Genomic DNA, 26,761 nt, shown 5'->3' with positions numbered 1-26,761 from the left:
CCTGACCCATTTAAGCAGTTGTCACCTGTACATAGGGGACTGGAATTGTCAGAAGGGCTCGGCTCCCACCGTCGGGGCAAGAGCATCTAAAGAGCTCAGGACCTTGAGTGCCATGATGGGCACTGAGACCTTTTGAAAAACTTGGCCCACTTATGTAAGTGCCTAATTGGGAACTGAAAACTCCAGCCCTAATGTTGAGTGCTGGGCCCTTGTAAACCTGGCCTGGAGTTCTTCTGTCAATAGGGGGAGCCCCTCCAGAGCTGGGGTCATATCTGACCGAGTGGGAAATAGCTAAAATAATAATAATAATCTGGTTCTCTTCATCAGCACATCTCAAAGCGCTTCACAAAGCAGGTTGGCATCATTGTAACCAATGGGGAAACTGAGGCACTGGGTGGTGACGGGACTTGGCTACAGTCACCAGCAGGCTGGCAGCAGAACGGAACCTAGCTCACCTCAGGGCAGGGCCCGTCTAGTGCTCTAGCCACTGGGCCACATTGCTGCTGAAAGAAAACTCTTAACGGGGCCCAGTGGTCGTTCTGCCGTGTGGGGGGTGAAAGACCGCGCTCTAGTGCAGCCCCTACCAAGTACCAGTGCCCAGGGTGTGGCAGGGTGGGGGTCTTTTGCTTTCTTCAGAAGCATCCTGCGTTGGGATACAGGACTAGACGGCTGGGGGATTTTCAGCGCTGCAGATCCAGGTATGTGGAAGCTCAGTCCAGCGGCTCCAGCTTGGCGCTTGGCTTCCCTCCAGGCGGTGCGGGGAGCAGCTGGCTGGCTTGTAAACTGCCTGGGGGGGGGGGAGGAGAAAGTGATTAGGTACAGGTGACTCCCCTGTGTGTGCTGCACGGGGCGGGCGGATCCGCTTCATCCCACACCAGCCGAGGGAGTCATGGGGGGAGCTGGGTGAAAAATGACACTTATTTTTTGTAGGAAATTGTGAAAAATGTTTGTGTTTAAAAAATAAACACTGTCCCGTCCCCCCGCCCCCCGTCACAGCCAGGGCAGAGCCTCACATCTAGCTCTCTCTTCCTTCACACACTCACCCTCCTGTCTATCTAATTTCCAAAGTGCATATCCCCTCAGGATCTATCGGCAATCACCAAACAGCAGTTATGGAGAAAGCCAAGACCAAGGATGCACTGATCATAGAATCACAGAATCTCAGGGTTGGAAGGGACCTCAGGAGGTCATCTAGTCCAACCCCCTGCTCAAAGCAGGACCGATCCCCAACTAAATCATCCCAGCCAGGGCTTTGTCGACCCTGACCTTAAAAACTTCTAGGGAAGGAGATTCCACCCCCTCCCTCGGTAACGCATTCCAGTGCTTCACCACTCTCCTAGTGAAAAAGTTTTTCCTAATATCCAACCTAAACCTCCCCCACTGCAACTTGAGACCATTGCTCCTTGTTTTGTCACCTGCTGCCACTGAGAACAGTCAGATCCATCCTCTTTGGAACCCCCTTTCAGGTAGTTGAAAGCAGCTATCAAATCCCCCCTCATTCTTCTCTTCCGCAGACTAAACAATCCCAGTTCCCTCAGCCTCTCCTCATAAGTCATGTGTTCCAGTCCCCTAATAATTTTTGTTGCCCTCCGCTGGACTCTTTCCAATTTTTCCGCATCCTTCTTATAGTGTGGGACCCAAAACTGGACACAGTACTCCAGATGAGGCCTCATCAATGTCGAATAGAGGGGGAACGATCACGTCCCTGGATCTGCTGGCAATGCCCCTACTCATACATCCCAAAATGCCATTGGCCTTCTTGGCAACAAGGGCACACTGTTGACTCATATTCAGCTTCTCATTCACTGTAACCCCTAGGTCCTAGATCAGGTTGCAGAGTTTGAGCAAAAATGGAGTTTCACTAACTATTTGCATTCCAGGCCTTGCAAAGCCGGATTTAACCCGACACCAGTTTACTCCACTGGAGGATCTGGTCCAAGCCCCCTAACGGGCAATACACAGAGCTGGCGTGGCTTGTAGATGGGGAATCCTTTCCCCATGCCCTCCAGAGGCAGCCACGACTGTGGGAATCACTCACCTCTCCCACGATCATCCCCAAGACACAAAGAACCAGGCCGGCTAAGCCAAGGTGGACGGCGTTGGGCACCAGGCTGCCTCTGGCTCCATTCACTCTTCCCGAGTTTGTTGGTGCAGCTGCTGAGAGAGACAGAGGGGCATCTGAGAGACTGACTTCTCTGTAGGCCTGATCCAAAGCCCACTGATGTCTGGCTGCCTCCGTCATACTCACGTGGTCCCCATTGCTGTAATATCGGGGATCCTCACATGCCTTAATGTCAGTGGAAACACTTTCACTGGGTTTTAGATCAGGGCTTGTATTGTGATAAACCAGGGCTCAAGCTAGAGGGGATGTGGTGGGATAGCAAACACGCACCCTTCTTCTGCTGCCTTCCTGTGCTCTAGCTTCTCAACTTTCTCATTAAACAAACAAACCAACTGTGTTTTGGGGAAGTGAAAAATGTCTCTAGCCAGGTCGATGTTTGCAAGAAAAAAATAAAAATAAATAGACTGAAAAAAATTATGACTTTTAAAAATGGTCAGTTTCAAACATGTCAAAATAAAAACAACTCTGACATTTTGGAATTTGTTGTGGTTTTTATTTTTTGACCGGCTGTAGTGTGCAGCTTGGTCTCAGCATACTAAAACAGCTCATGTAGCGCCCGGGAAATGAAATGATTCAAGGATTAGAAAACGTCTTATAGTGAGAAACTCAAGATGCTCAGTCTCTTTAGTTTATTGAGGAGAAGGTTAAGGGTGATTTGATCACTGTCTACGATGAGTAACTACATTGGGAACTAAGATCTGACAACAGACGGCTCTTCAATCTAGCAGACAAAGGTACAACATGATCCAATGGCTGGAAAGTGAAGCTAGACAAATGCAGACTAGAAATAAGAACATAAAAATGGCCATACTGGGTCACACCAAAGGTCCATCTAGCCTGGTATCTTATTTTCTGACAGTGGCCAGTGCCAGGTGCCCCAGAGGGAATAAACAGAACAGGGAAACATCAAGTGATCCATCCCCTGTTGCCCATTCCCAGCTTCTGGCAAACAAAGTAAACATTTTTAATACTGAAGGTAATTAACGATTGGAACAACTGACCAAGGGTCATGGTGGATTCTCCATCACTGGATCTTTTTGAATGATGATTGGATGTTTTGCTAAAAGATCTGCTCTTGCTCAACCGCAGCTAGTGGGCTTGAAGCAGTGATTAATTCAGGGATGTTCTCTGGCGGGTGTGATATGGGAGGTCAGACTGGATGATCACAATGGTCCCTTCTGGCCATGGAATCTAGGAATCTGACATATTCCCTGAAATACCTATAGGCTAGAGCAGGGGTGGGCAAACTACGGCCCAGGGGCTGCATCCGGCCCTCCAGACGTTTTAATCCAGCGCTCGAGCTCCTGCCAGGAAACGGGGTCCAGGCTGGTGTTCCAGGTGGGGAGTGGGGTTGGGGACTTGCCCCGCTCCACACAGCTCCTGGAGACAGTAGCATTCCCCCCTCTGGCTGCTAGGCATAGGGGAAGCCAGGGGACTCTGCACGCTGCCCCTACCTCAAGCGCCGCCCCTGCAGCTCCCATTGGCTGGGAACCACAGCCAATGGGAGCTACAGGGGTGGCGCGGGCAGACAGGGCAGCGCACGGAGCTGCCTAGCTGTGCCTCCGTGTAGGAGCCGGAGGGGGGACATGCCGCTGCTTCTGGGAGCCATTTGAGGTAAGCGCCACCTGGAGCCTGCACCCCAGACCCCCTCCAGTGCCCCAACCCCCTGTCCCAGCCCTGATCCCCCTCCCTCCCTCCCTCCGAACCCCTTGGTTCCAGTCCGGAGCACCCTTCTGCACCCCAACCCCACCCCCAATTTCATGAGCAATCATGGCCCGCCATACAATTTCCATACCCAGATGTGGCCCTCAGGCCAAAAAGTTTGCCCACCCCTGGGCTAGAGAGAGCGAGCGCCGGGAGCTGTGTCTAGGATTCTGAACCGGAATCTTTGAAATCCAGGCTCCCCGGCTCCCGACCACGGTTTGCGTGTCCTAGATTCCATGGAAAGTGCAAAGGAGCCGGGTGGATGCTCTGGATCAGGAGAAATCCCTGGAACAAACCATTCTTCTCTCCTTTGGCTGATCTCTTCCATCTGTGCCTTTCCCCCGCCCCATGCCCCCTCCCCCAATCTAGATGTGCTCACACCACATGGAGACTCCTTTCCAGGGGCAGTGGGTATCATAGGCCAGGGGAGGCCTATCATAGGCCCGCCTGTGCTCCACCCCAAGGCCCCGCCCTTGCACCCCTCTCCGCTGAAGCCGGCTGGGGCTCTGCTCCAGCCAGCAGCCTGGAGTTTGGGGCTTGGGCCAGCTGGGAAGGGCTGGCTGGTGGATTGGGACAGGAGGGCTGGGGCTCCTCTGGCCGTGGGGGTGGGGCCTTGGGCAGAGGGGGCAGGGCTGGGGGCTAGTCTCCACTAAGGGGGGGGTTCCCCTGCTGCCCATGTTCCTCTACATGTCTGTTACCTTCAGTCACTGTCAGGTTCACCTCTGCCTTGACAAACACATCCAGGCCTTGCACTGTTATCCGGTACGTCCCGGTGTCCATGGGCTGCACATGCTGGATCACCAGGGAACCGCTCTGCAGAGAGACGTTTGCCTGCTGCTGATATTCCTTCGCCACCTTCACGCTGCGTTGGCAGGAGCGCTGCCAGCCCTCGGGGGCGCTGCCTTTGCACCTGCTCAGCACGTAGGCCAAGACGGGGCGATCGCCGGAGAGGAAATCCCATTTGAGGTGGAAGAATTCCCCCGGCGGGGTAGAGAATCGCAGGGAGATGGGCAGGACGGCTGTCTGGTTGGTGATGGCGTGGACAGGATTCTCCAGAGTGGCTATCAAGAGAGTGGAGGAGGCACCTGTAGAACAGAGAAAGAATCACAAATTCTATAAAGCGGATTTAAAATGCTGGCAAAGGTCCCCGATCAGCAATCCCTAGACACAGCTAAGGAATGAATTTCTCTCCAGCGTGCGTACAGCCCAGCCACTGCTCCCTACCAATGTTCATGAGCAAACTTCCACTTGGAAGGGAGAGCAACTAACGTAAAAAGGGGTTTTTCTCTCCATTTTTATGTCTGTTCTTCTCCCTTTCTTAGCTTTCTGCCATTGGAAAAGAAGGACAGAACTGTTTTTAAAAGGACATATAGTTATACCCCCCCCCCACACACACACACCTCCCACCAGAAAAAAGGAAGGGGGGGAAGGGGAGAAAAAACAAGCAACCTCTCACAAAAATCATTTCCTTTTCCAAACACCAAAACGAAGCAACTCTTTTTAAATGTTCAAAACGGAACCAGCCAAAACTCTTGGTTTCATTTCCATTTTTTTGGTTGAAAAAATGAAAATTCCTGCAAACAATTTCCAAAGAAGCGAAACCCTTACCAAATTTCTCAAGCCACATTTATTTCGATTTTCTGACCGGCTCTAATGACAAGTAAAGTCCTCTACCTGTAGTTATGATCACCGATAAAGTTCGACCCGGTCAGCACATAGAGTTTGGGCCAATATATTTACGTTGGTTAGGGATGTGTTTTTTATACCAGTATTGTCCCTAGTGCAGCTGCAGGTCTACCAGTATAAAGGCACCGCATATCAGTATAGCTCATTCCCCTTCCTGTATGGGACAAAGCTCTACCTGTATAAACACACTTATACCGCTATAACTGCGTCCATACCAGAGGGGCTGCACTGGTTTAACTAGACCAGCGGTGAATAGTGAGGAGGATTAATCACTCCTGAGAGATGGACTCTTCAGCACTCAAAGTCTTTATGGCACTGCGGGATCAGTCTTTCTAAAAGATACACTCTAGCTCAACCACAAGCTATGGGCGGGATGCAGGAATCCCAGGGTGAGCTCGTCTGGCCTGGGTTATACAGCAGGTCAGATTAGATGTCCATATTGGGCCCTTCTGGGTCAGAATAATCCATGACAGAGGTTTAATCTCAGTTGTAGCATAGAAATCGCTGTTCTCTTATGTAACAAACCATCCCCCCTTTGCTACAGGCCGTTCCTCCTCCTCCCTTCTCGTTGATCTTAGCCTCGCTACAGCCTTTGACATAAGCATGGATGGATCCCGTCCAACCAGGTCCTGAGACAGTCCGCACTCACCCATGAAGGCAGAGAACAGTAACATGGCGCCGGTGATCATTTCCCTGGGCCACAGGTCCCCGCGCCGCGTGGGAGTTAGTCACACCTCAAACTGTAGCCCGGGCCTGAGCTTTGGAAAAACAAAGAAATTTCTCCTTATCCCAGCTGGTGTCCTGGTGGCAAGGAAAGCTCCGGGCATTTACCAAGCACACAGAGCAGGGCTGGGTTTGTCTGAAATGCACCCGATGTAACGGTCACTCTCTCTCTCAGGAACCAAGGATGTGGTCTGGCGTTAGTGACTCCAGGGCTCGCCACAGGATGTCACAGGCCTGTTCGGGGGCACAGCAGAAATGGCCAGGTTCTGAGAACCAGCTCACGGGTGTCCAACAAAGAGATGGGACAAAAGGACAAAGCTGCCCGGGCAGCTACACTTGGTTAATGGGGGCTATTGTTTTACTGGGGTTGAAAGGGTTAGGCCTTAATAAACTGAAGTAGTTGCGTGTCTTGGTTATCTGTGAGGCTGAAAAGGTCAGATCCTTGCTGTTGGCCCTGCAGGATCTCGGCTCATATTCAAACCTCCCTGGCTAGACTGTCGCTACGGAGCGACGCCGATTTACACCGGGGAGGATCTGAGCCTGGGTGAATTTCACCCTGCCAGCCCCAGAAGCACCCAGCCAGGAAAGGGAAGGGCGCAGGCAATGTGTTTGGAGGGAGAGTCAAAGCTCAGGCAGCCAGTGGGAAGAGCCAGTTTGCCCTGAGCCTGCTGTGTTGGTGGGTTAGTACAGAGATGAGCGTGCTTCCTGCCTACTATGGGGTGAGCAGTTTCCTGCGCGCTGAGACATGTGGCAAGCCAGGCTGCTTGCTTTTGGATCTAACATGCAGGAGACTCTCCCCACCATGGCCTGGCTGAGGCAGGTAAGAGATGGCTTTTATTCCTCCCAGGGCTGATTTCCATGCCACACCAGGAAAGAGCTGAGGGGCCTTGATTTTCCAACTGTGACTGGTGATTCTGGGGGCCCAGCAGCTGGAGACACACATCAAAAGCTGGGACCCCAAATCACCAGTCCCAGTGGAAAGTCTTGGCCTGTAGCTCCCAGGGCATTTTTGAAAGAAATATGGGTAAATATTGGGATTGATTTGTAGGAAATAATCCAAAGGCTAACACTTAGGGTAGATGGAGCTGTCAGGGGAGCAGTTGCCTGTCCATGGCCACGGCACACAGGATTTATAGGCAAGGAGGGAGGAAGAAGAGGGCTTATTTTACTCTCCCACTGCTTTTGAAAATCTGGTGCTTCAATGGGAGCTGAGCTCTGTTCTGAAAATCTAACCCCAGATGTGTTTCCTGTGCATGAAGAGCATGATTCAGCTTTCCCATAACTCCCCCCAGCCCACCCCTGTCTGGGAGACTCACTGTCAGGCTGGGGTGGGGGGACCCCAAAATTGTGCCCAGTTTGGGGATGATAGTTGTAGCTCAGTGCGAGCACACGGCACAAGGGGGAACTGAGAAAAGCCCATGTTCTCTATCTCAGTGTTAGCTATTTACCCATCCATCCCCATAGGCACTTTCTAGATCTATTTATCCACCCATTCCCAAACATATCCCCTGTCTATCTTTTCTGTAACATGTTTGATGAAAAATTCAATAAAATCTTGGATTTAAATATGTTGGGGGGAAATGTTAAACAAAAACAAACCACTGCATCCCCCCACCCAAAGAGAGAGCACAGATGGGTCCATTTTGGAGGGTGTGAAACAACTTTGAAATTGTTAAACATTTTGCAAAAATGTGTGGTTTTTGACCACCTCTAAAAGAAAGTTCCAAGTAAGGACAATAGACTGGACCCTCCGTGTAGTTTCAGCTTCCTTGGATCTCGGGGCTGTTGGCTGTTAAGCTGAGATCCCCTTTTTCAAATTACAGCAGCCTACGGGAAGCTGTGAGACACACAGCGTGGCCAACCTATCATGGTCTCGCAATATCTGGTGCTCTCCCTCAAGCCCCAGCTCCTGGAGTCATGTGATTTTTAAGAGACCCTCAGCTTTCATTTAAAAAGAAAAGCAGGTCTCTTGCCTTTGTGGTGGGGGAGAAAAGCTTGAGATGATGAACTGAGTGTACTGGGGCAGGCTCAACCCCCCAAATTTAAAATATGATTTTGAAGCCAGTCTGGTGATTTTGGGGGTATCTGGCTCATGATTTTGGAATGGGTGGGGTTGGCAGCACTGTCGACTGTTACAGGCTGACTGGCCCCTTGAAAGGGAAATGAGACCAGCCCCACCTGTGCCATTATTAATTAGCTGCTTCTCAGGGGTGGGACTAAGAGGGTCAGGTGATAATGTAATAGACCCTAGGCCTTATAAAAGGTCGGAGAGTGGCCAAACAGGCTTGGTCTGTGGAGGGCTCTGAGCTAGGGTCTGCAGGTGGCCCCTAGTTGGGGGGGGGCACCAGCCTGAGGTGCAGGGCTCTACACTGGAAAAGAGAAGGTCCAGCAGGAGCTGAGAACGGGGGGGACCAATTTGGGGTCTCTCTCCTGCAGCCAGAAAGACTCTAGGAGGTAGGTAGCCCAGAAGGGGGCTGGGAACAGGGCCAGGAGGGTAGGACTGAGGAAACTTTTTGTTTACTGAGACTTGTTTGGCTGGGCTTTTGTTAACCCCTGCCAGGGTGACTTGGTTTGTGACTTGGCTGGAGGGTTAAGCTACATCTCCAGCATGAGTGTGCAGAATTAGTGGGGACTCTGAAGGAAGGAAACTGAGGCAGGGGAGTGCTGCCTGCAGTGCCAAGCTTGGCCAGCAGGGGGTGCTGCAGAGCAGTTCTAGCTGATGCACAGACACTAGGTGCTGACCAGAAGCAGGTGCTTGTCGACTGTTGCCTTTTCCACTCCCAAGGGGCTTGGGGTGGGGGTCCCAGCTCTGTAGCTGATAGCCTTGCTGTTGCCATTGCTTCTGCAGGCTGAGCAGAGACAGGGGAGCTGATGCTGCTCTGGGCTTGCCAGGGAGGGGGTGGGGGGAGAAGGGGTTCCCTGGCCTGCCTTGCTCTGGGGAGCGTTGGACTCTCCCTTCCTGCTCTCTCTCCCCACCCCTGCCTGATTCCCTCTCTTGTCTCTCCGTGCCCCCCCTGTAAGGTTGGGGCTCTAATGCAGGCAGGGCTGGGGTTTGCGCTGGTGCAGCTCATCCCAGTGTATTGAGGCTTCACCTGTCTACACTAGGCTTTTACGCTGGGGCAGCTATGGCTGTGGCTGGCCAGTGCACTGGCTGAAATCCCCAGGGTGGCCAGTGTCTTAGCTGAAAGCATGGGACTGGTTCTCCCCTGGCTTACCTCTAGGGCAGCTGTTTACACGGGGTGGCCGGCTCTCAGCACAGCTGGTGTATTTGATGTCTAGCTGTGTCAGTTAACCCGAGCACACCCGTAGGGGCAGCCAAATAAGTACATTAAAATCAGTGATACTTTAGACTCATGAAGCCATTTCCCAAGAGACATCCCTGGACAATAGAACAAAGACAGAGCCTTTAGACTCATTGTGATAATTAGGCAGTATAGCTTTCCCTCTTCGTCCTAACTTCCTTTTCAACTGTGAACTTCCCTTGCAAAGTTTTGTGTGTGTGAGTTACAAGTGCCAAGAGTTATAAGTCCTCTGACACTTTCCCCACAGCTCAAACTGGTTTTGAGCTATGACTCACTTAAAAAAAAAAATCAAGTTAGACATTTTTTTAACACAGCCTGGGTTCATTGTTCCTGTTTGTCTCCTGATCGCTTTGATTTGCTTCCGACTTCTCAGACAAGTATGACGCAGGCATGAGAAACTTCAAGAAGTTTGCGGGTAGGGGGATGAAACTGGAGGGCTGAGGTCAAAATCAAGCTAGCAAAGCCATAGCCAGCTTTTTCTACTTGCAACAAAGCTGCAACATTCGGGGGAGCGGGGTGTGTGTCGGGGGGGTTGGGGGCGGGTTAAGTGCCCGAATCCTTTACAATCCTCTAGTAAAGCTAAAATCTTGACCGCCTCAGGAAGCAAAGCATGGCTCGGAAAACTCTCATCCCATTGCAAAGCGGTTCCAGAGTTGTTAAATTAATCTCTAGCCCGCTCTGTTGATCGTCTGGTGGAACTGCCCATGCCCCGTTTACACCACCAGTTTACTGCGCTTTCGTAGAGTCAGGTGATAGTGGGCTGGACTTAGCTTCTGGTGAAGTTGCTGCTGATCTCACCCGTTCCTTTTGCGCCTCTGCCATGCCATGGGTCCGGGTGTTTCTGGGGCTCTTCCTTCTAGGCCGCCCGTCTGGGTTTTTGGACGACACATCAGGTAAGAGATTCCACCTCCCCTCCGGACTGTTCAGTGGGGCTGGAGTCCAAAGCAGAAAAGGGGAGGGGGCTGTGTGTTGTCCGGGGGTTAGAGAAGGTAGAGCTGGGGGGGGGGGTGCAGCTGCAGGGCCCATGTGTTCCCAACACCTCTGCATGCCCCTTTCTTCAGGCCCTGTCCCACCCAGGGGTGCTGGAACAATTTGTACCGTGAGGGGGCAGAGAGGCACTGAGCCAAACTGTAAACCCTGGATAGGATGGAAGCCGCTTCAGGCCGGTGGTCCTGCCCATGTCGATTTTACAGAAAATATTTGGGGGCTTTTTGGTCCAGTTATTTTATTTTTATTTGCAAATCCCCAGCTGCTGGCTGAACAGGTGACACTTAGAGACGCAGAGAAAAGGGAGAGAGGGAAGAGCCATGGAAAGAACATACAGAGGAGGGGGGAGAGGGATTATTTGGTAAAGTTTCTTTGAATGCAGTTTAGCAGCTGGAGACAGAGGATTGGCCAGCGCCTTGCATCCAGCCAGCCCCGCTTGATCACAAGCAGGGAATCCCCTGGCAAGCCCCAGGTTAGGGAACTGGGGGTGGGGCAGATTTGAAGCGGGTGTCTTCTCTAGCAGGGGGAGTGGACCTTGGGTTTTAAGGTCTCGTGCGGGTGGGGGAGCATGTCCTCACTGCAGAGTTAACTGGAGTTATGGACGCTGCGAGTTATAATCTGCTTGCAGAGATGTGCTGGGTAAATGCATGAGATGAAATCCGATCTGGTGCCGGCGTGATAGGTGTGCATGGCGTGATGGGGGTGTGTGTGTGTGAGAAGCTGCCCTTGTTAATTGCACGCTGCTCACTCATCGCAGGGAAACCCCAGCACCCACCTCTAGATCTTGCTGTGATCTACCTACAGGAAGGAGCAGGTGAATGTGACACCCCTTCATTCACTGTCTCAGGATCTTCCCAGGCCTTCCTCACCTCTGACTCCGCTCTCCCGGTTGATTGTTAGGGCTGAGCTCTGGCTCTTTGTCCGGACAAGCCCCAGCAGAAAATGCACAAGCCCCACGTGTGTAGAACGAATTGTAAGAAGTCTGGGGTCACATTCTTTTAGATCAAAACCCCCTTTGTTCTGCCACAGCAAGTATCTCAAACTCTTTTGTAGCAAGTTGTTCGTTTAAAATAATTTTGTTTAAGAAGAGTCCTACCTCTCTCAGAGCCAGCGTGTTAGGGGGCTTATTCCTTCACCCACTTACTTCCCTGGTCCTTCTCGCATGAACAGAGAGCAACAATACCCGAAGTCCAAAGGTGCAAACAATTCAATGTTTATTGGGGTGAACTTCCAGCAAGCATGATTCCAGTTTCCTTCCTTAGTATCCTCCTTCCCAGCTCTGACACCACAGAGCCTTACCTGTGTCCCTGTTCCCATTCCTACCCTTAGCCAAACATGATTCCAACTTCCTTACTCCCATTCCCTGTTCCCATTCCTACCCTGAGCCAAACATGATTCCAGTTTTCTTACCCCCATTCCCTGTTCCCATCTGCCTTACCCACATGCCCATGCCCACCCACACCCACTCACTTCCTCATTGACTACAGATTATATAGTAAAACTTGAGTTCTGCTTAGCTATACCTTAACCAATCATTTTCCTGAAATTTAACTAACCAATCCTAACATATTGTAACATGATTATGTAACCAATTATATCCCACCACCTTAATTAGTTTACACCCAGCAAAATTAATTATACAGCAGACAGGAACAATCACAGAACCAGAGAGATTATACAGACAAACAATAGCAAAGTGGGAACTATAATGACAGGACAATACAGAAGTGAGGATTTCACTTATCAATAGCTGGGATGTGAGTTCTTGCCAGACAGGATGCTATCAAACTAAGTTTCCTTTTACATTTTCTAGGTACTTCCCTTTCTCTGGAGGTGATAGGAATACAATCCTGTCCTGATAGTGCCTAACAGCCCAATAGCACCTTATTTCAATGTGACTAGTTTGGAATGTGAGGAGGTGACCGGTCGCTTCCCAGCTTATGGCTGCCTCTGCTGCTTAGCCAAAGGCCTTAGCCTAAGAACAGGGCCACAAACTGTCACAGTAAGAGAAGGCCCTTACACCAGCAGACAGTGATTTTGATTCTTTCTTTTATACCTCTAGAACTAGCCAAGCGATAAGAATACACCTAAATTCTTAGAGTATAGGCCTTTACAGACAGGCCTGAATATCTATATCCTAACACAGTGTTGTTGATATTCCTGGAGATGTTTTGCTCAGTCATGGAATGTCGGGGGTTTAAAAAATGCCATGGTTTGCTAGGAAAAAGCTCTAAAAGTCTTGAGCAGGTTTTGCAAAATAATCCCCAGAGTTCGGCTCCTAGATCCAGGCATAAATGGGCAGCGCCCTGCAAATCTGCAGAGATCTGCTTCGTAGCCGTGGATCGTGTGCAGAAACAAATTTTGTACCCGCACAGGGCTCTATAAACATGGCCTGATGCACAAGAGTGTGAGACCCTCTAGCTCTAACTGCAGCTGCTGAAGGCCTGGCACTTCAGTGTCATTACAGGACCAAGAATGAACGGAAAGACACAAGAATGATTGCATTACACGCTTCCCGTTGTACCGCCCTACAGCAGAATCCCATGAAGTGCAATGGGTGGGGAGTGGAGGGTTGTCAAGGGGAGAGGTATCTTCAGGCACAAGACCACTGATGTTCCTGGGGTACCCATGGCCTCTACCTCCACAGGGGCAAGAGCTAAAGAGCCTAACGATGCATTAATTAGAGGATTCCCTACAATTAGTTCCCTGTGACTTAGGCAAATATTCCTCATTCCCACTGTTGGCAACTCCCCTGATTTTTGTCATGCATCTCACGGTATTTGGTGTTTGATTTTCTAAAAGCCCCAGAGCCTGGAGTCCTGTGACAAGCACATCCATTTATTTTAACCAAAATATGGGGTTTATGTAGGAAGACTTGAAAAAAGTGACTTCCCCTGCTCCCTTCTCTCCCCCGACCCCCCTGAGGCTCAAAACTCAAAAGATGAAAAAGCAGACCCCACCACAAATTTATTATTTTTAAATATTTCATGATTTTTAAGGCAACCTGCTGATATTTGAAGGCTGTGAGTTGGCAAAACTCTGCAAGATACAATAAAGTGGCATTCCAAGAGGACAGAGTTAAGGTTATATGGGGGAACTGGCACCTATAACTGAGCTCCTCCTGGTTAGCAGAGCTCTGTGGTTTGTTTTCTCCTGTAGTGCTAAGATTCTTTCCTAGTGTTACATGGGGAAGATCTTAGCTGAGCATTTCCTGGTTCTCTAACAGCTGAGTTTGGGGCAGTGACATCCCAGAAGGGCCTGGGGAGCAGAACTGCCTGTTGGTCAGCAAAAACAGGGTGGATTTGATTTAAAGCTCGATTTAATCATGGATTTCTACATAAAAGTGTATTGTTGGTTGTTATAACCTTAATACATGTTCTTCACAACTCAGATAGATGTAGGTTTCATTTTTGAAAGGTACACACTATACATTTGTAAACAGTGATTTATTCTGAAAACTTTTCAGATTAGTTTTACAGCTGTATGAGAAAATGAATGATTGTTTGGTTATTTCATTTACCCAAGGTTATTGACACAGATAGTTCCCCTCCCAATGACTTCATAAATATCTCCAATTCAACAGGTTAATTGTTAATATTTGGAGGATTTTCTTGCCAGGCTGTAATAGGAGGAGAACATCACCAGGCAGACATTTAAATTGTTTTATTTAATAAAACAACAACATTAAGTATTCTGGATTTTTTTCTTCAACAGCAAACATATAATATTTCAACAAAACACACGTCCCTCCCTTCTCACATTTATCTCCAGACTTATCCTTGTCCAGATCTATTCCGCCCCCAACAATCTTCTATTCATTGAACTTTTTGAAACTTTGCACTTTGAGAGAGAGGGAAGGGATTGACTCTGTACACAAATTTGCAGAGGGACAATAGAGGTGAGGTCTGTTATTTCTCACCTCTCTATATTATTTTAAAACATTTTGGCTGTTAACAAGCATGTTACCTCTGGAGACACAAAGCCACAGTTTGAGAACTGGGAAACTAAGCATCTCTGATGGGATCTTCTAGACTGAGCACTGAGTCCCATTGGGTAGATGGAAAGATTAACCTAAATAATCTATACAGAAGCCTGTGGAATCCCATAAAATTGGGTCCCTAATCCATCAACTATTGGAACTCATGTACAAAACTTTTCTTAAACATTTCATGAATATATTGTCTCATACTATAGAATTAGAATTTATAATCCCTATTCCAGTATAGCTCAAAGATCTCTCATCATGGATCTTAATTAAAACTATCTTTAGATTGCTTTTTGAGGGGCAAAAGTCATTTTATCAAAAATCCAATTTTTTTGATTTTTTTTAATCATTGATTTTTATCCACCCTGGTTGCAAGTGAATAGCAAAGCTGGTCCCAGCAGGGAGCCAGAGTGTCCAAAATTCATAGCTGGTAGGAGAGCCTCTCTGTGAGCATCTACAAAGCATCGCACTGAAACAGTGACTGGTTGAACGATTTATTGTAAGGGACGCCCTTTCGCAGACCCTTTCCCTTTATTGTCTCCCACCCCCCACGTCAGTCCCTGACCCAGGATTGCCAAGCCAAACTAAAATACTACTTGCTTGAAATCTCACAGCTCGCGAAGATTGTCTGATTGTCCACGTGGCTGAGCCCGAAGGCAGCTCTGTGAACACCTCCATACCGAATGCCAGCTCCATTTCAGAGACGTCTTTCTTCGTGCAGAAATATAACACCTCCAGTTCGTGGGAAGATGTCATTTACTCCTCTAATGAGGGCTCCCAAACAGTCCTCAGTTCCTTCAAGGAGACACTCTCCTTTTCTGGTGGATACTTCAAGATGGAGAACGTGAGCAAAGGGGCTGAAGGAGTTTACAGGATTCAAGATGAAATGTACAGGAAGTGTGTGGCTGTCGTAAACTTTACCGTGGTGGGTAAGTTGTGCACTCAGTGACCCCAGAAAAAACTCTGCTCCCCTTGCACTTCTCAGGCCGTGTAAAGCCTGTGGAAACATCCTATAAACTCCCAGAATATGGAAGACGCCAGCAGACATTGAGCTGGGAGAGCCATCTCCTCTGCAGCCCCAGCCCAAGGGGCATGTCATGTGGGAATGCGTGAGGAGAGGAACTAGCCAGACCACAATGCACTCTGGCTATTCTCAGTGGATGGATGGTCCCTGAGGGCCCCCTGCCAGCCGGGGCACACTAGAGCAGCCCCCAGGCTGCCATAACCAATGACGGGACTGGCATTAGAGCTAGGGCAAAGAACCAGGAAGGTGTAAATCCTGTTGTGCCAGAGCAGGAGCCTTGTCTACACTCGGCCCACCGATGTTCCGACCACTGACTCTAGTAACAATGAACGTTTTTTGCAAACATGGTCAGCTAGTGACTTGGCCGCCCTGGGGAGGCTAGTCCCTGGCCACTTCCCTTGTGCCCAAGGCCCCACCCCTCCCCTTCTGCCCCCTTGCCCCTGCAGGAGCCCAAAGCACTCCCACCGCAAGGCCCCAGGCCCGGCGCTCCGGGCATCGCAGTTGCTGCGTCCCTAGGCCTGGCACTCAGGGTGGCTGGTGCTGGGGGCGTGCTGCCCGGAGTCCCTGCGGGAGGCAGGCCAGCCAGCCCCAGCCAGGGTAGAGCGCTGGGAACAGCAGGAGGGGGCCTGGCCTGGGGGCAGAGCGTGGGCAGGGCCATGGTAGGCTGTCTGGGGAATCACAGGCTCCCCCTGCCTACGATACCTGCCGTCCATATTTGCAAAGTTTCTGCAGTGCAGGCAAGGTTTAAAGCATCCCAAGGGCTCGCAGGGAAAGTGGCATGTGTTGTATAGGCCACGGGGTGACTTTTATTTTTATGGTGGCTAGCAAGTCTTTTGTTCATCAGGCTGCTCGTTAACATACCGCTGGCTCTGTCTGACTGCGGGATCAGGAGCAAACTTTCATGAAGGGTCTGCGCTGAAATCCCTAGGAAATACGTGGTATGCCGTGATCTGTTTTATCTCTGGCCACTGTCATCCTAGTCTCTGAGGCCCAGATCTTCAAAGATCAACAGGAATCGGATGCCTAAATACCTTGGAGGATCTGGGCCTAAGGGCCAGATTGTCAGAGATATTTAGGCACCTAAAGCTGCAAATAGGCATGTAGGGGAATTTTCAAAAGCACGCAGCTGCCTAACTTCTCATTGAAGATGGTAGTTAATGACTTTTGAAAATCCCATTAGTGACCTACCTGCATCTTCAGGAATGCAAATACCTTTGAGTATCTGGCCCTAGATAGAATAATAGAATATCAGGGTTGGAAGGGACCTCAGGAGGTCATCTAGTCCACCCCCCTGCTCAAAGCAGGACCAGTCCCCAATTTCTGCCCCAGATCCCTAAATGGCCCCCTCAAGGATTGAACTCACAACCCTGGGTTTAGCAGGCCAATGCTCAAACCACTGAGCTATCCCTCCCCCCAAATAATCAAAGGGCTCCGGGGCAGAGGCTGGAATTGAACCAGGCACTTCTGGCCCCTAGATCAGCACCTCCCCCTTAGGCCAACTTCTGCAGTGCAGGCAAGAAGAGGAGAATCAGGCACATGGTATACGGAGCCCTCTCCAACACTTTCCTCCTTATTGTCTGGTTCCAGAGCCCAGCTCATTCCCACCTACTGTGTCTGGGACCTCCGGTACTGAGGAGGAAGCTCGTGATGAGGCCAAAGGGGATGGGAAGTAGCTTGTGATGGGAGATTTCCTTCCCCAGTAGCCTCTCTCCTCCCTGCCTGTATTTCACATGCCCGTCCCAGCTCCCACTGAGGTCAGTGTGAGCTTGAGGGCAGCATCCAGTTGCTCCGGATCTTCTCAGACTGCCTGATGGCTTGTGCCACAATTGACCAAAAATGGACCACAGGGAGCTGGCACAGCAGAGTTGGCTACGGCCAAGGACAAGCCCTTGGCTGATTGAGGAGCCCTGTTTGGGGCCTCCCAACGCGAGTGCAGAGTGTCAATTAAGGGGATGAGTTCAGGGGCAAAAAACTGTGATCCCCAAAAACCAGCATGCTCTGGGGGGAGCCACCTATGCTAGCCAAGGGGAGATGTCGATGACAGGGGTGTGTCCTAAGCCCTGCCCCTCTCTGTGTTCGATGCTTGTGGCTTGTGATCCAGGGAAACCCCTCTCTTGCAGTCAGGTGATTTAGATGCTGTTTAAGTCGTATCTTGCAGGAATAAGTTAGGTACTTGACTTGCTCCATGCAAAATGGCAGAGGAGCTGTCCTAACCCAGCCCTGTGGTCAGAGCACTCAGCTGGGACAGCCCCGTTCAAATTCTCCATCATTAAAAGAAGTCAGTCCCTTCCTCTTAATGATCTCAGACAGGCAACTCGTGTTTGTCTGGGTTCAGTGAGGGAGTTGCTTAGGCACTGTCAAATAATTACTTAACAGTCCAATTAATCTAAGTATTATACTGAACGGGTTTCTGGAATTTGTAACCGGTTTAGCAAGGTCATTCCATGACAGGCTGGTGCACCTGTTAAAAGAAACAGGGGCTAGGCGGAAGTAAGCAGCAGCATCAGAAAAACGTTTGTCAACCCTTCAGTTTTCTTCAAGTTGCAAGGAGAGAGGCTTGTAGACGGCCTAGAGAAGAACTCGCTTTGCATGCGGATTCTGTCGGTGTTTAAGCAGAGGGGGTGTATTCGGCCAAGGGAGGAGGTGGGAAGGAACCTGCTTTACGGCTCAGGCTCTGTCTGCACTTAAAACACTGCAGCTGCTGCAGCCCTTCAGTACAGACGCTTCCCACAGCAGCGGGACTCCGAGTCCAGCGCTCTAGGCCTCGCTGCCTCCATTCGTCCCAGCTCTCACGCACCTCTTCTCACTCCCCCTGACGTCACGGCGAGCTGGGCATGCACAAGGGTCAGGCCTAGTGCCTGTCACCAGGATGGCGTTCCTGACCCTGAACTCCCTTTGTTGTCCCCTGAGAGCTTGTGCTTGCTTACATCTCCATCCCGCAAGGCTGTGCTTGTCAGTCAGTGACTCCTTGCACTGGTGAGGTCATATCCTGCCTGCAGCTCCTTGGCCCTGCTACTGCGGTACTTTCTCCGCTCTCCCGACCGCAACCTGGGTGGAATTCCCCCTCCCGGCCTCTTGGCCCACTCCCACCTCCTTCCTTGTTGCGTGGAACATTGCATCCCAATGACTCCAAGAAAGAGAGCTTGGAGTCATTGTGGCTAGTTCTCTGAAAACACCCACTCCATGTGCAGCAGCAGTCAAAAAAGCGAACGATGTTGGGAATCATTAGGAAAGGGGATAGATAATAAGACCGAAAATATCCTATTGCCTATAGAAATCCATGATACGCCCACGTCTTGAATACTTGAACTCTCCTGTGCCAGGAAACCTGAAACCAGTTGGACACTGGTTAGGTTACTGGTGTGTTGAGACCACAGCCTCTATAGAAATCCACGGTATGCCCACATCTTGAATACTGCGTGCAGTGGTCGCCCCATCTCCAAAAAGATATATTGGAATTGGAAAAGGTACAGAAAAGGATGACAAAAATGATTAGGGACGTGGAACAGCTTCTGTATGAGGAGAGATTAATAAGACTGGGGACTTTTCACCTTGGAAAAGAGATGACTAATGGGGGATAAGATAGAGGTGTATAAAATCATGACTGATGTGGAGAAAGTAAATAAGGAAGTGTTGTTTACTCTCTCATAACACAAGAACCAGGGGTCACCCAATGAAATGAATAGGCAGCAGGTTTAAAACAAACAAAAGGAAGTATTTCTTCACACAATGCAGAGTCAACCTGTGGAACTCCTTGCCAGAGAATGTTGTGAAGGCCAAGACTATAACAGGGTTCAAAAAAGAACTAGATAAGTTCATGGAACTTATGGAACAGGTCCGTCAACTGCTATTAGCTAGCATGGGCAGAGATGGTTTCCCTAGTCTATATTTGCCAGAAGCTGGGAATGGGAGACGGGATGGATCACTTGATTACCAGAGCTCCTGTGATTCTGGGGTTGTTTTTTTAAATCTCTCCACAGTTTTGGCTGCAATTGAAACTTCTAGTTAAAGCGAACAGTGTGGGGGACTGGACTCTCTGTTGCCTTGCACTTTGTGTCACCTTTACACTGATGCAAAGTGAGCAAGAAATACCAAAAGAACTGCAGGCACTAGTGTAAATGACACACACTAGGATCAGGGTCAGGCTGGACTGGGGCCCAGAACTCTTCCCTCACCCACCCATCACAGCACAAGGAGTTTGATCCTGGGCCTCATGCCACTGCCCATAAGGGGCAGCTTAGAAATTCTTAGGTAGCACAAAGCTGGTGTGTCTCCCTGTGTCACCTGCCTCCTCCCAATCTTTAGTCTGGGGACGTGGTGTGGTAGCAAAGAGTGTGGTGCATAATGCTGACTCAGAACGGCTGCCACGACAGCCAGTGTAACTTAGAGCAGCCTCAGCGGCGCTCTACGTTTTATGCCAGGTGCTATTTCAGGCACCAGCCAGCCGAAGCTTGGGGGAACAAACTCAAAGCCCAGATGTCACCGTTATTAAGCAAATTATTTTTTTCTCTTTGCTATTTAAAAATAATGAGATGCAAAATCAATATTAGCGCAGCATTAATGTTGTATGGTTTGGACACACAAGTTAAGTTTCCTATGACAACACGAACTTGATCAACTTGCATGTGTGTAGTATATTTTTCCTCTTCCTGTTTTTCTTGTTGCATTTTAAAATTTCCCACCCAGGGTTCTTTGTGGCATTTAATGCGGCTTGTATTAAATGCCACAAACCCAAACTTACAGGAATGGGCCAGAACTTGACAGCTTACAGGAGTGGCCGCTGCAGGGATCGGGGCTGATTTTAGAGGGCACAATTTTCAAAAGCACCAAAGTGACTTAAGTGCACTTGGAAATTTTACCTCCGCAGGGCATTTCAGGCTGCTGTCCTGTCTGGTCCAGCCCAGGGGACAATATCTGATGCTTCCAGGGAAAGCAAGAACCCGCTGTAACATACATGGCTAGTTTTACCATGCTGTAAATGCAGGTGGGGAATTAATTACTGACCTCTGTGGCATTCAGACTATGTCCTGAAGCATGGGATTGGGCCAGAGGGACAGCTAGTGCTGGCCACAGTGTCCAGGGTCTCTTGGAGTGGGAAGTTCCTTGGAGAATTCCACTGGGTGGGAGACTCAGCTGTGAAGGAAGAGGGCGGGCAGGAGCATCTCATAAACCCAAGATTGGAATAACTGAAGTAATGTTCCTTTTGCACAGAGCCTCAGCTCCTTGGAACCTCTGCAAACGCTTTAGCCACGTGTTTAACTCCATCCGTAGGAGTAGCCTTGGATGGCAGTGGGAGGGCTCAGGTGCGTACGTGTTTGCAGGATGGGCGCTCAGGGCAGTCCCTGACGCCAGGGCAAAGTGGATGTGAAGTACCGCTGTCTGGATTTGGGAGCCTGCCTGCACACCGAACTTACTAGGCGCTGGGTGCATGACTGCAAGGTGCTGGGCCGGGGAAAATCAGCCCTGGGTGGTTATTTTGAGTAGCAAACCAGAGCCACTTCTGGGGTCTTTCAGCTTCTAATGCCCTTTCTCTTCTGGAGCTGGATTTCAGCGTATGATAAAATCCCTCTCAATGCCAAGTCAGTGTCATAAATCACTGCACTGGGTGCAGGAATCAGTAGGCGACGTTCTCTGGCCTGGGTTATGCCAGGGCTCAGACTAAATTATTGTTCCCAAAGCTTTTAAAAGCTGAGCCCCCTCCTCAAGGCAAAGAAACCAATTGTGCCCCTCACCCGTCAGCAATGTGTTAGCGACCCCACCCCCCATTTTCCTGTATACATCTTCAAATCCCACCATGGATAGCCCTTCCCCACTCTTCAGGAGACACTGGAGTAGATGATCCTAACCGTCCCCTCTAACCTTAAGACCTGAGGGACCCCATCTGGAGCATCTTAAAAATCCCAGTTCCCAGACTCTGGAACAGGGGCTGCTTTGCCGGGCTCACCTTTCTCCCTCCGTCAGGTTGGCCGATGGGGGCAATGAGCCTGGAGATCTCATTCCCGCTGCTCTGAGTGCTGCCCATGTGCACACGACCCAACTCAGCTCTTACTGTATCCCAGGAACGTCTTCATCTTCTGGGATCCTCATGGCAGCTGTGGGATGATTTAATTAAGTCCCTTAGTCATGGGGCCTTTCTCTCGCTTTTGTTTCAGAGCCAGCGTCCTGGAGTCGTCTCCTGGTGCTTGGAGTGATGGCAGTGGTGGGGGTGGTGGGGGTGGTGGGGGTGCTGGTCTCACTATACCTATGTGGGTTTTGGAAAGGTAGGGGGAAAGCGTTTGCCTACTCGCAACTCGTCTTCTGGAAGGTGCTGACTCATCCCTCCCCGCAGCCTGGAAGTCCGCAGGATTCACAGGAATCTGAGCTCCCCGCAGTGTGTGACAGGGACGGGGACCAGGCCCAGGGAACCAGAAACAGGAATCGAGACCCAGCCCTGGAGAATGGGGAAGGAGACCTGCTCATGGAGGACAGACGCTTCACCCTGGAACCCAGAGAAAGGGGTCCATTAGGTGGGGACACGGGTGTGGCCCAGGAAACTGGAGTAGCATTGCCAGTCCTCCAGGATGACCGGGAGTCTGCAGGAATTAAAGATTAATTTTTAATTAAAGATTTTGTCATGTGATAAAATATTCAGGAATCCGGCCAATTAAAATTGGCAACCATAAACCGGAGAGGGGGGAGGGACCCAGTAAAGGGAGACAGACTTGGGCTGGGGAACTAGAAGAGCTGATCCCTCTTACAATGCCCCTCAATGGTGGGGACTAGACTGGGCAAAACTTTTCATCTAAACCTATTTTAGATTCAGCAGTTTGCAAATTCCTATCCGGTCTGCTGAATTGTTCACGTCCAGACCCTCCCCCCAGTTCTTAAAAAGTCAAAGCATTTCGTTTAGATGCTTTCCAAACAAACCATTTTGATTTTTCAGTTTGAAACCATTTTTTGTTTAAAAACATCCTTTAGTTTTATTTTAAAAATTCAAAAAGTTACAACCCTTGAAATGTTCCTGGGTTTTTGTTTTCGTTTTTTAAAGCTTTTTGGTTCATCAAAAATTTGGAAAAAATTTAGTTTTGTTCAACCTGAAACCAGTTTTTTTCCATCTCTTTTTTGGAGTTGTCAGCGACCAAAAAATTCTGTTTGCCCAGCTGTAGGGGCGGGTGAGGATTTTAGCGGTTATATTGTGGGTCTCTGAGTCTCCTTGTTGCTCAAAGTTTTCTTACCGTAAAAAATTTATTTGAGATGAGGGCAGGATGGGCAAAAGCTTCCTAAAAGTGTGTGTGGGGGTCTGCTGGCACCCAAACTGTTGCCCAGCCCCTGTGCCACCCCTTCTCCTCGAGGTCCAGCCCCCTCAAACCGCCCCTTTCCGAGGCGCTCCCCCGTGCTGCCTTTCTCCCTGAGCTCCCACTTCACGCCCCCCCTTCCCCCAAAAACACTGCACCCCCGCCGCTCCCTTCTCTCCCCCCTCATCCAGTTGCTCACACTTATGGCCAGTAAAAAGTGGTGGGCCCTGGTCTCCCCTGTTCCGGCACCCCTGGCTGAGAGTGGGAGAGGATGAAGAACTCCTTTCAAATATAACTCCCCCCCACCTCACAAAAGCACAATTTCCCAGCAACAGCAAAACATGCACCTAACCAACCCGGGCCAGTCACGCTGTGTTGTGTGTGACATTCCCGTCCTGGGGCGGTTTATGTCTTTGAGAATGTGAACCCTGCAGGCCTGGGTGTTTCTCTACGTAATGTGACCTCAGTGCTCCTGAGGAGAGCCGTTGTTTGTAAATGTTTCAGTAGCAGACATATTTATCATTCATGGACAGACAGACATTTATTCATAATTAGAACTGGTCAAAAATAGTAGGGGGGGAGAGGGTCATGAAAATTGAAGAAGAAACCACTCTCCCCCCCCTCAATATTCTTCAAACTTATTTGCAAATGTTTTTAATGATCAAATTTTTGTTTAGTTTTGGTGGGAAAAATGCCACGTTCTCCCTCAAGTGGGCAGAGAAATCCAAAATGTTTTTTTTTAAACAGGAACTTTTTTTAAATGATCACTGTAATCCCAAGTGGCATTTTTAGTTAAAAGGTTGTATTGTGAGTGTAAAACCATTTTGAACCAGCTCTATTACTGTATAACAAGATGAGTTTATTTTTCATGCTGCATTGTTTGGGCCAAGTTCCAAGTGGTATTTCAGTTTTTGCCCAGCTCTTCTCTTCTTGTGTCTGCCCCTCTCATAAGCTGTGGCCTTAATCTTGGCCCTGGAAACATTTACGTGCATGTTTAACTTTAATGACTGCTGTGAATAATTCCATTTCAATGGGACAACTCTGAGGTCGGGTTTAGGCTACGGCCCTATATCAGTGTAACTATGTCATTTATTTAATTTTCTTTCTTTTATATGTGAAAGTTCTTGAGAGGTTAAAGCAGGTAAAATACATGAACAAATTCGGACAGTCCAAGTTTGTCAGTGCAAAGTGACAGCAGAGATGTGGTATCTGCTAGTTTTCCATAAGTCTCTCAGGGTTACCCAGGATAACTTTGGGGATCTCTGTCTTGCATCTGCAATGTTCCCTGAAAGTGTCCAAACAGCTCAGAGATACAGAACCATTCCCTGGATCGATTCTTATAGCTGTCTTCCGCGGAAAGCAGTCTGGCAAGTGTTCCTGTCAGCTCTTTGCTAAGTTATCTGCCAAAACGCTAGAGTTTTCAGGTGTGTAAGTAGCCCCTGGAATCATGGTGAAATTATCCTCTCCGCCACCACCAAAATTTGAAATGATGCCCCTGAGTGCACGGTACCCTACCGTGCTCCCCCAGAGGAGCTGCATTAACAGGCAACTCTGCAAGTTCTCTGCATGCCTCTGCAAGTGACCCCCATGCCTCTCCATTTCCTTGGCCACATGTATCCTGTCCCCATGCTGGCGGCTAATCCAGAAAAAGAGGGAAAGAGTTCACCACTGCGACCACCTGAGGGATGTGTTGGGGTGAGATCAGCTGGTCAAAGCAGGCAATAGGGACAGAATTGGAGACTTGAAGCTCCTCGAGTGACCTCTGACCTTTTCAGACCTGCCCTTCAATCAGACACAGCGATTGTAAAGTTGAATGTGATAGTAACTAGACCCATTTTAAACCCTTCACCACACAAGACAAAGCCCTTAGGATTCATCATTAATGATTTATTTCTCCTCCCCTGGATTCCTGCAGCCACCAGCCACCTTGGAGCTTTCCCTCGTCTCTCCCAGGCTGGGCTCACTTGATGGCAGGAGCTCAGCGGAGGGTCCAGCTTTGCTCTTTCGCTTCCTTTCTTCACGGCTTTGGGTGGCTGCATTTGCAGCTGAGCAGCCTGATGGAAACACTGAGTCCTCTGTCTCGGCAGGCAGGCCCAGCCGCCAAAGCCAAAGACTCCCTGAGAACAGGGGCAGGTTCGCCTCAACTCTCAGGAGTGGAGGCTGGGCCCATAGGGTAGGGTTACCATATTTGAAATTTCAAAAAAGGGGACACTCTCGGGGGGGGGAGTGGTAGCCCTGCCCCCTATCTACTCTCTCCCACTTCCTGCCCCCTGACTGCCCCCCACAGAACTGCCAACCCATCCAACCCGCCCTGCTCCTAGTCCCCTGATCGCCCCCTCCTAGGACCCCGCCCTCTGTCTAAGCCTTCCTTCTCCCTGTCTCCAACTGCCCCCTCCTTAGACCCCCCCAACCTAACTACCCCCCTAGAACTTCCCCCCCTACCTGTCCCCTGACTGCCCCGCCCCCTATCCGCACCCCTGCCCCCTGACAGACCCCCGGGTCTCCCACACCTATCCAACCACTCCCTGTCCTCTGACTGCCCCCGCAGAATCCCCGACCCATCTAACCCCCCCTGCTCCCTGCCCCTGACTTTGCCCCCAAACCTCCGCCCCATCCAACCCCCCCTGCTCCCTGTCCCTTGTCTCCCCCAACCCCTCTCCATATGCCCACCCCCTGTCAGGCTCCCCCCAGAACCCCTGACCCATTCAACCCCTCCTGCTCCCTGTCCCCTGACTGCCCCTTGGGACCCCATGCCCCTTCTCCAGCCCCCTGGCCCCCTTACCCTGCTGCTCAGAGCAGTGTGTCTGGGGTGCGGAGCCAGACACAGTGCTGTGCTCCCCCGCAGAGCGCACAGCTCCCCCCCAACTCCCAGAGTGCTGCATTGGGAGGGAAATCCCGGACCTTTGGAGAGTTTTACAAATTCCTCCCGGAGGGCGATTTAAAACCCAAAAAGCCGGACATGTCCGGGAAAATCCGGACGCATGGTAACCCGACCACAGGGACTCCAGGATCTGCAGCTGCTGCCACCTCTATGGTGAATCCTCCGACTCATCACCAACCAGCTCTTCCCCATTCTGCCAGCCGGCCCCACGGTCTGACCGTGCAGGAGAACAGAAACCCTTTGGGACAGCAGGAGAGTCTCCTCAATGCCGCACGCTTTGCATGGCTTCCCGCGGTCACTGGGAAACACGACTGCCCTGCCCCCAGGAGTCTCTCAAGGAGCTGCCGGCGCAGTCACTGGGCACCCACTCCTAATGGTCTCGGGCAGTGGCATTGCAGAGGGAGCTGAGCAGACCGTCCCTTCCGTGACTTCCTGAATTTCTGCCAGGACGGATTCTCCTCTGCGCTAGGGAGAGTCCCAGAGGAAAAGCAGCTGTGGTGGGGGAGCGGGCAAGACAAGCTCTCCCCCTGAGCCCTTGACTAGCAGGCAAGCAGGACTCTGGGAGCCAGGGATCGGTGTGTCTTGCTGGGAGAGAAGAGCTGGAGAGCAGAAAAGGGCACTGGAGGAACTGTAGAAAAGTCAGTGTGATGGCCAGGTCATGGGCAACCAGACCTAGTGGTCAGAGGCAGAGTCCACACTCACAAGACAGGAGTTGAGAGTCAGCTGGGTCAGGACACGGGAAGAGCAGAAGCAAAAGACCAAATTGTGTTCAGCACCTCAAGTCAGATGAGTCACCCCGAGTCCGCATGCCAGGAAATCAAGCCTGGGGACCGGGAGCAGGAACAGCCAACACGGTCCAGAGGGGGCGGGTGGGAGCTCGGGTGTTCAGACAGCTTCTTGTTCCTGCTGCTGGTTTAAGGAGGTCCTGGGGGCCGATTAGCTGCTCTGGGACTCCGCCAACAGAGCCTCAAACTGGGTCTGGACTTCATCAGTCCTAGGTAAGCAGTTTTTCGTAGGCTTCCAGGTGGCGTGCTGGAGGGTGGCTGCTCCCAGGAACCCTGCAGACCCGGGTT

The 26,761-nt window shown here is 50.4% G+C and overlaps 2 protein-coding genes across 5 annotated transcripts in view; both read left to right on the top strand.

The window, feature by feature from the left end:
• The window catches only part of LOC140897920 (C-type lectin domain family 2 member B-like), a 38,402-nt gene extending 35,840 nt beyond the window's left edge, over window positions 1–2,562 (top strand). Inside the window, exon 7 of the mRNA XM_073311214.1 lies at window positions 1,630–2,562. The gene's annotated coding sequence lies outside the window, so the exon portion shown is untranslated. The remainder of the gene's footprint in view (window positions 1–1,629) is intronic.
• A 7,762-nt stretch (window positions 2,563–10,324) lies between these two features.
• On the top strand, window positions 10,325–22,137 carry LOC140897916 (uncharacterized). Of its 4 annotated transcripts, none has more exons than XM_073311199.1 (3): window positions 10,325–10,430; window positions 15,124–15,434; window positions 21,862–22,137. In XM_073311199.1, the coding sequence occupies exons 1-3, from the start codon at window positions 10,358–10,360 to the stop codon at window positions 22,123–22,125; spliced, it is 648 nt and encodes a 215-aa protein (XP_073167300.1). In that variant the 5' UTR covers window positions 10,325–10,357; the 3' UTR covers window positions 22,126–22,137. The 4 variants fall into 4 exon arrangements, with proteins under 4 accessions (XP_073167300.1, XP_073167302.1, XP_073167303.1 ...); XM_073311201.1 differs by having other exon boundaries at window positions 21,686–22,137; XM_073311202.1 differs by having other exon boundaries at window positions 15,124–15,438.
• The last annotated feature ends 4,624 nt before the right edge of the window (window positions 22,138–26,761 follow it).

This window comes from Lepidochelys kempii, chromosome 14, assembly GCF_965140265.1.
Source record: "Lepidochelys kempii isolate rLepKem1 chromosome 14, rLepKem1.hap2, whole genome shotgun sequence".
In the NCBI taxonomy this organism is placed as follows: Eukaryota; Metazoa; Chordata; order Testudines; family Cheloniidae; genus Lepidochelys; species Lepidochelys kempii.
Note: the sequence above shows the minus strand (reverse complement) of the source record. Positions and strands in the feature narration are given on the sequence as shown.

Bases quoted from the DNA above. Each gene is read 5' to 3' on its own strand.
- LOC140897916 (XM_073311198.1), top strand. From the start codon at position 10,358: ATGCCATGGGTCCGGGTGTTTCTGGGGCTCTTCCTTCTAGGCCGCCCG. The intron at 10,431-15,123 runs GTAAGAGATTCC...GAAATCTCACAG, and splicing joins GTTTTTGGACGACACATCAG to CTCGCGAAGATTGTCTGATT. The intron at 15,439-21,685 runs GTAAGTTGTGCA...CTTTTGTTTCAG, and splicing joins CGTAAACTTTACCGTGGTGG to AGCCAGCGTCCTGGAGTCGT.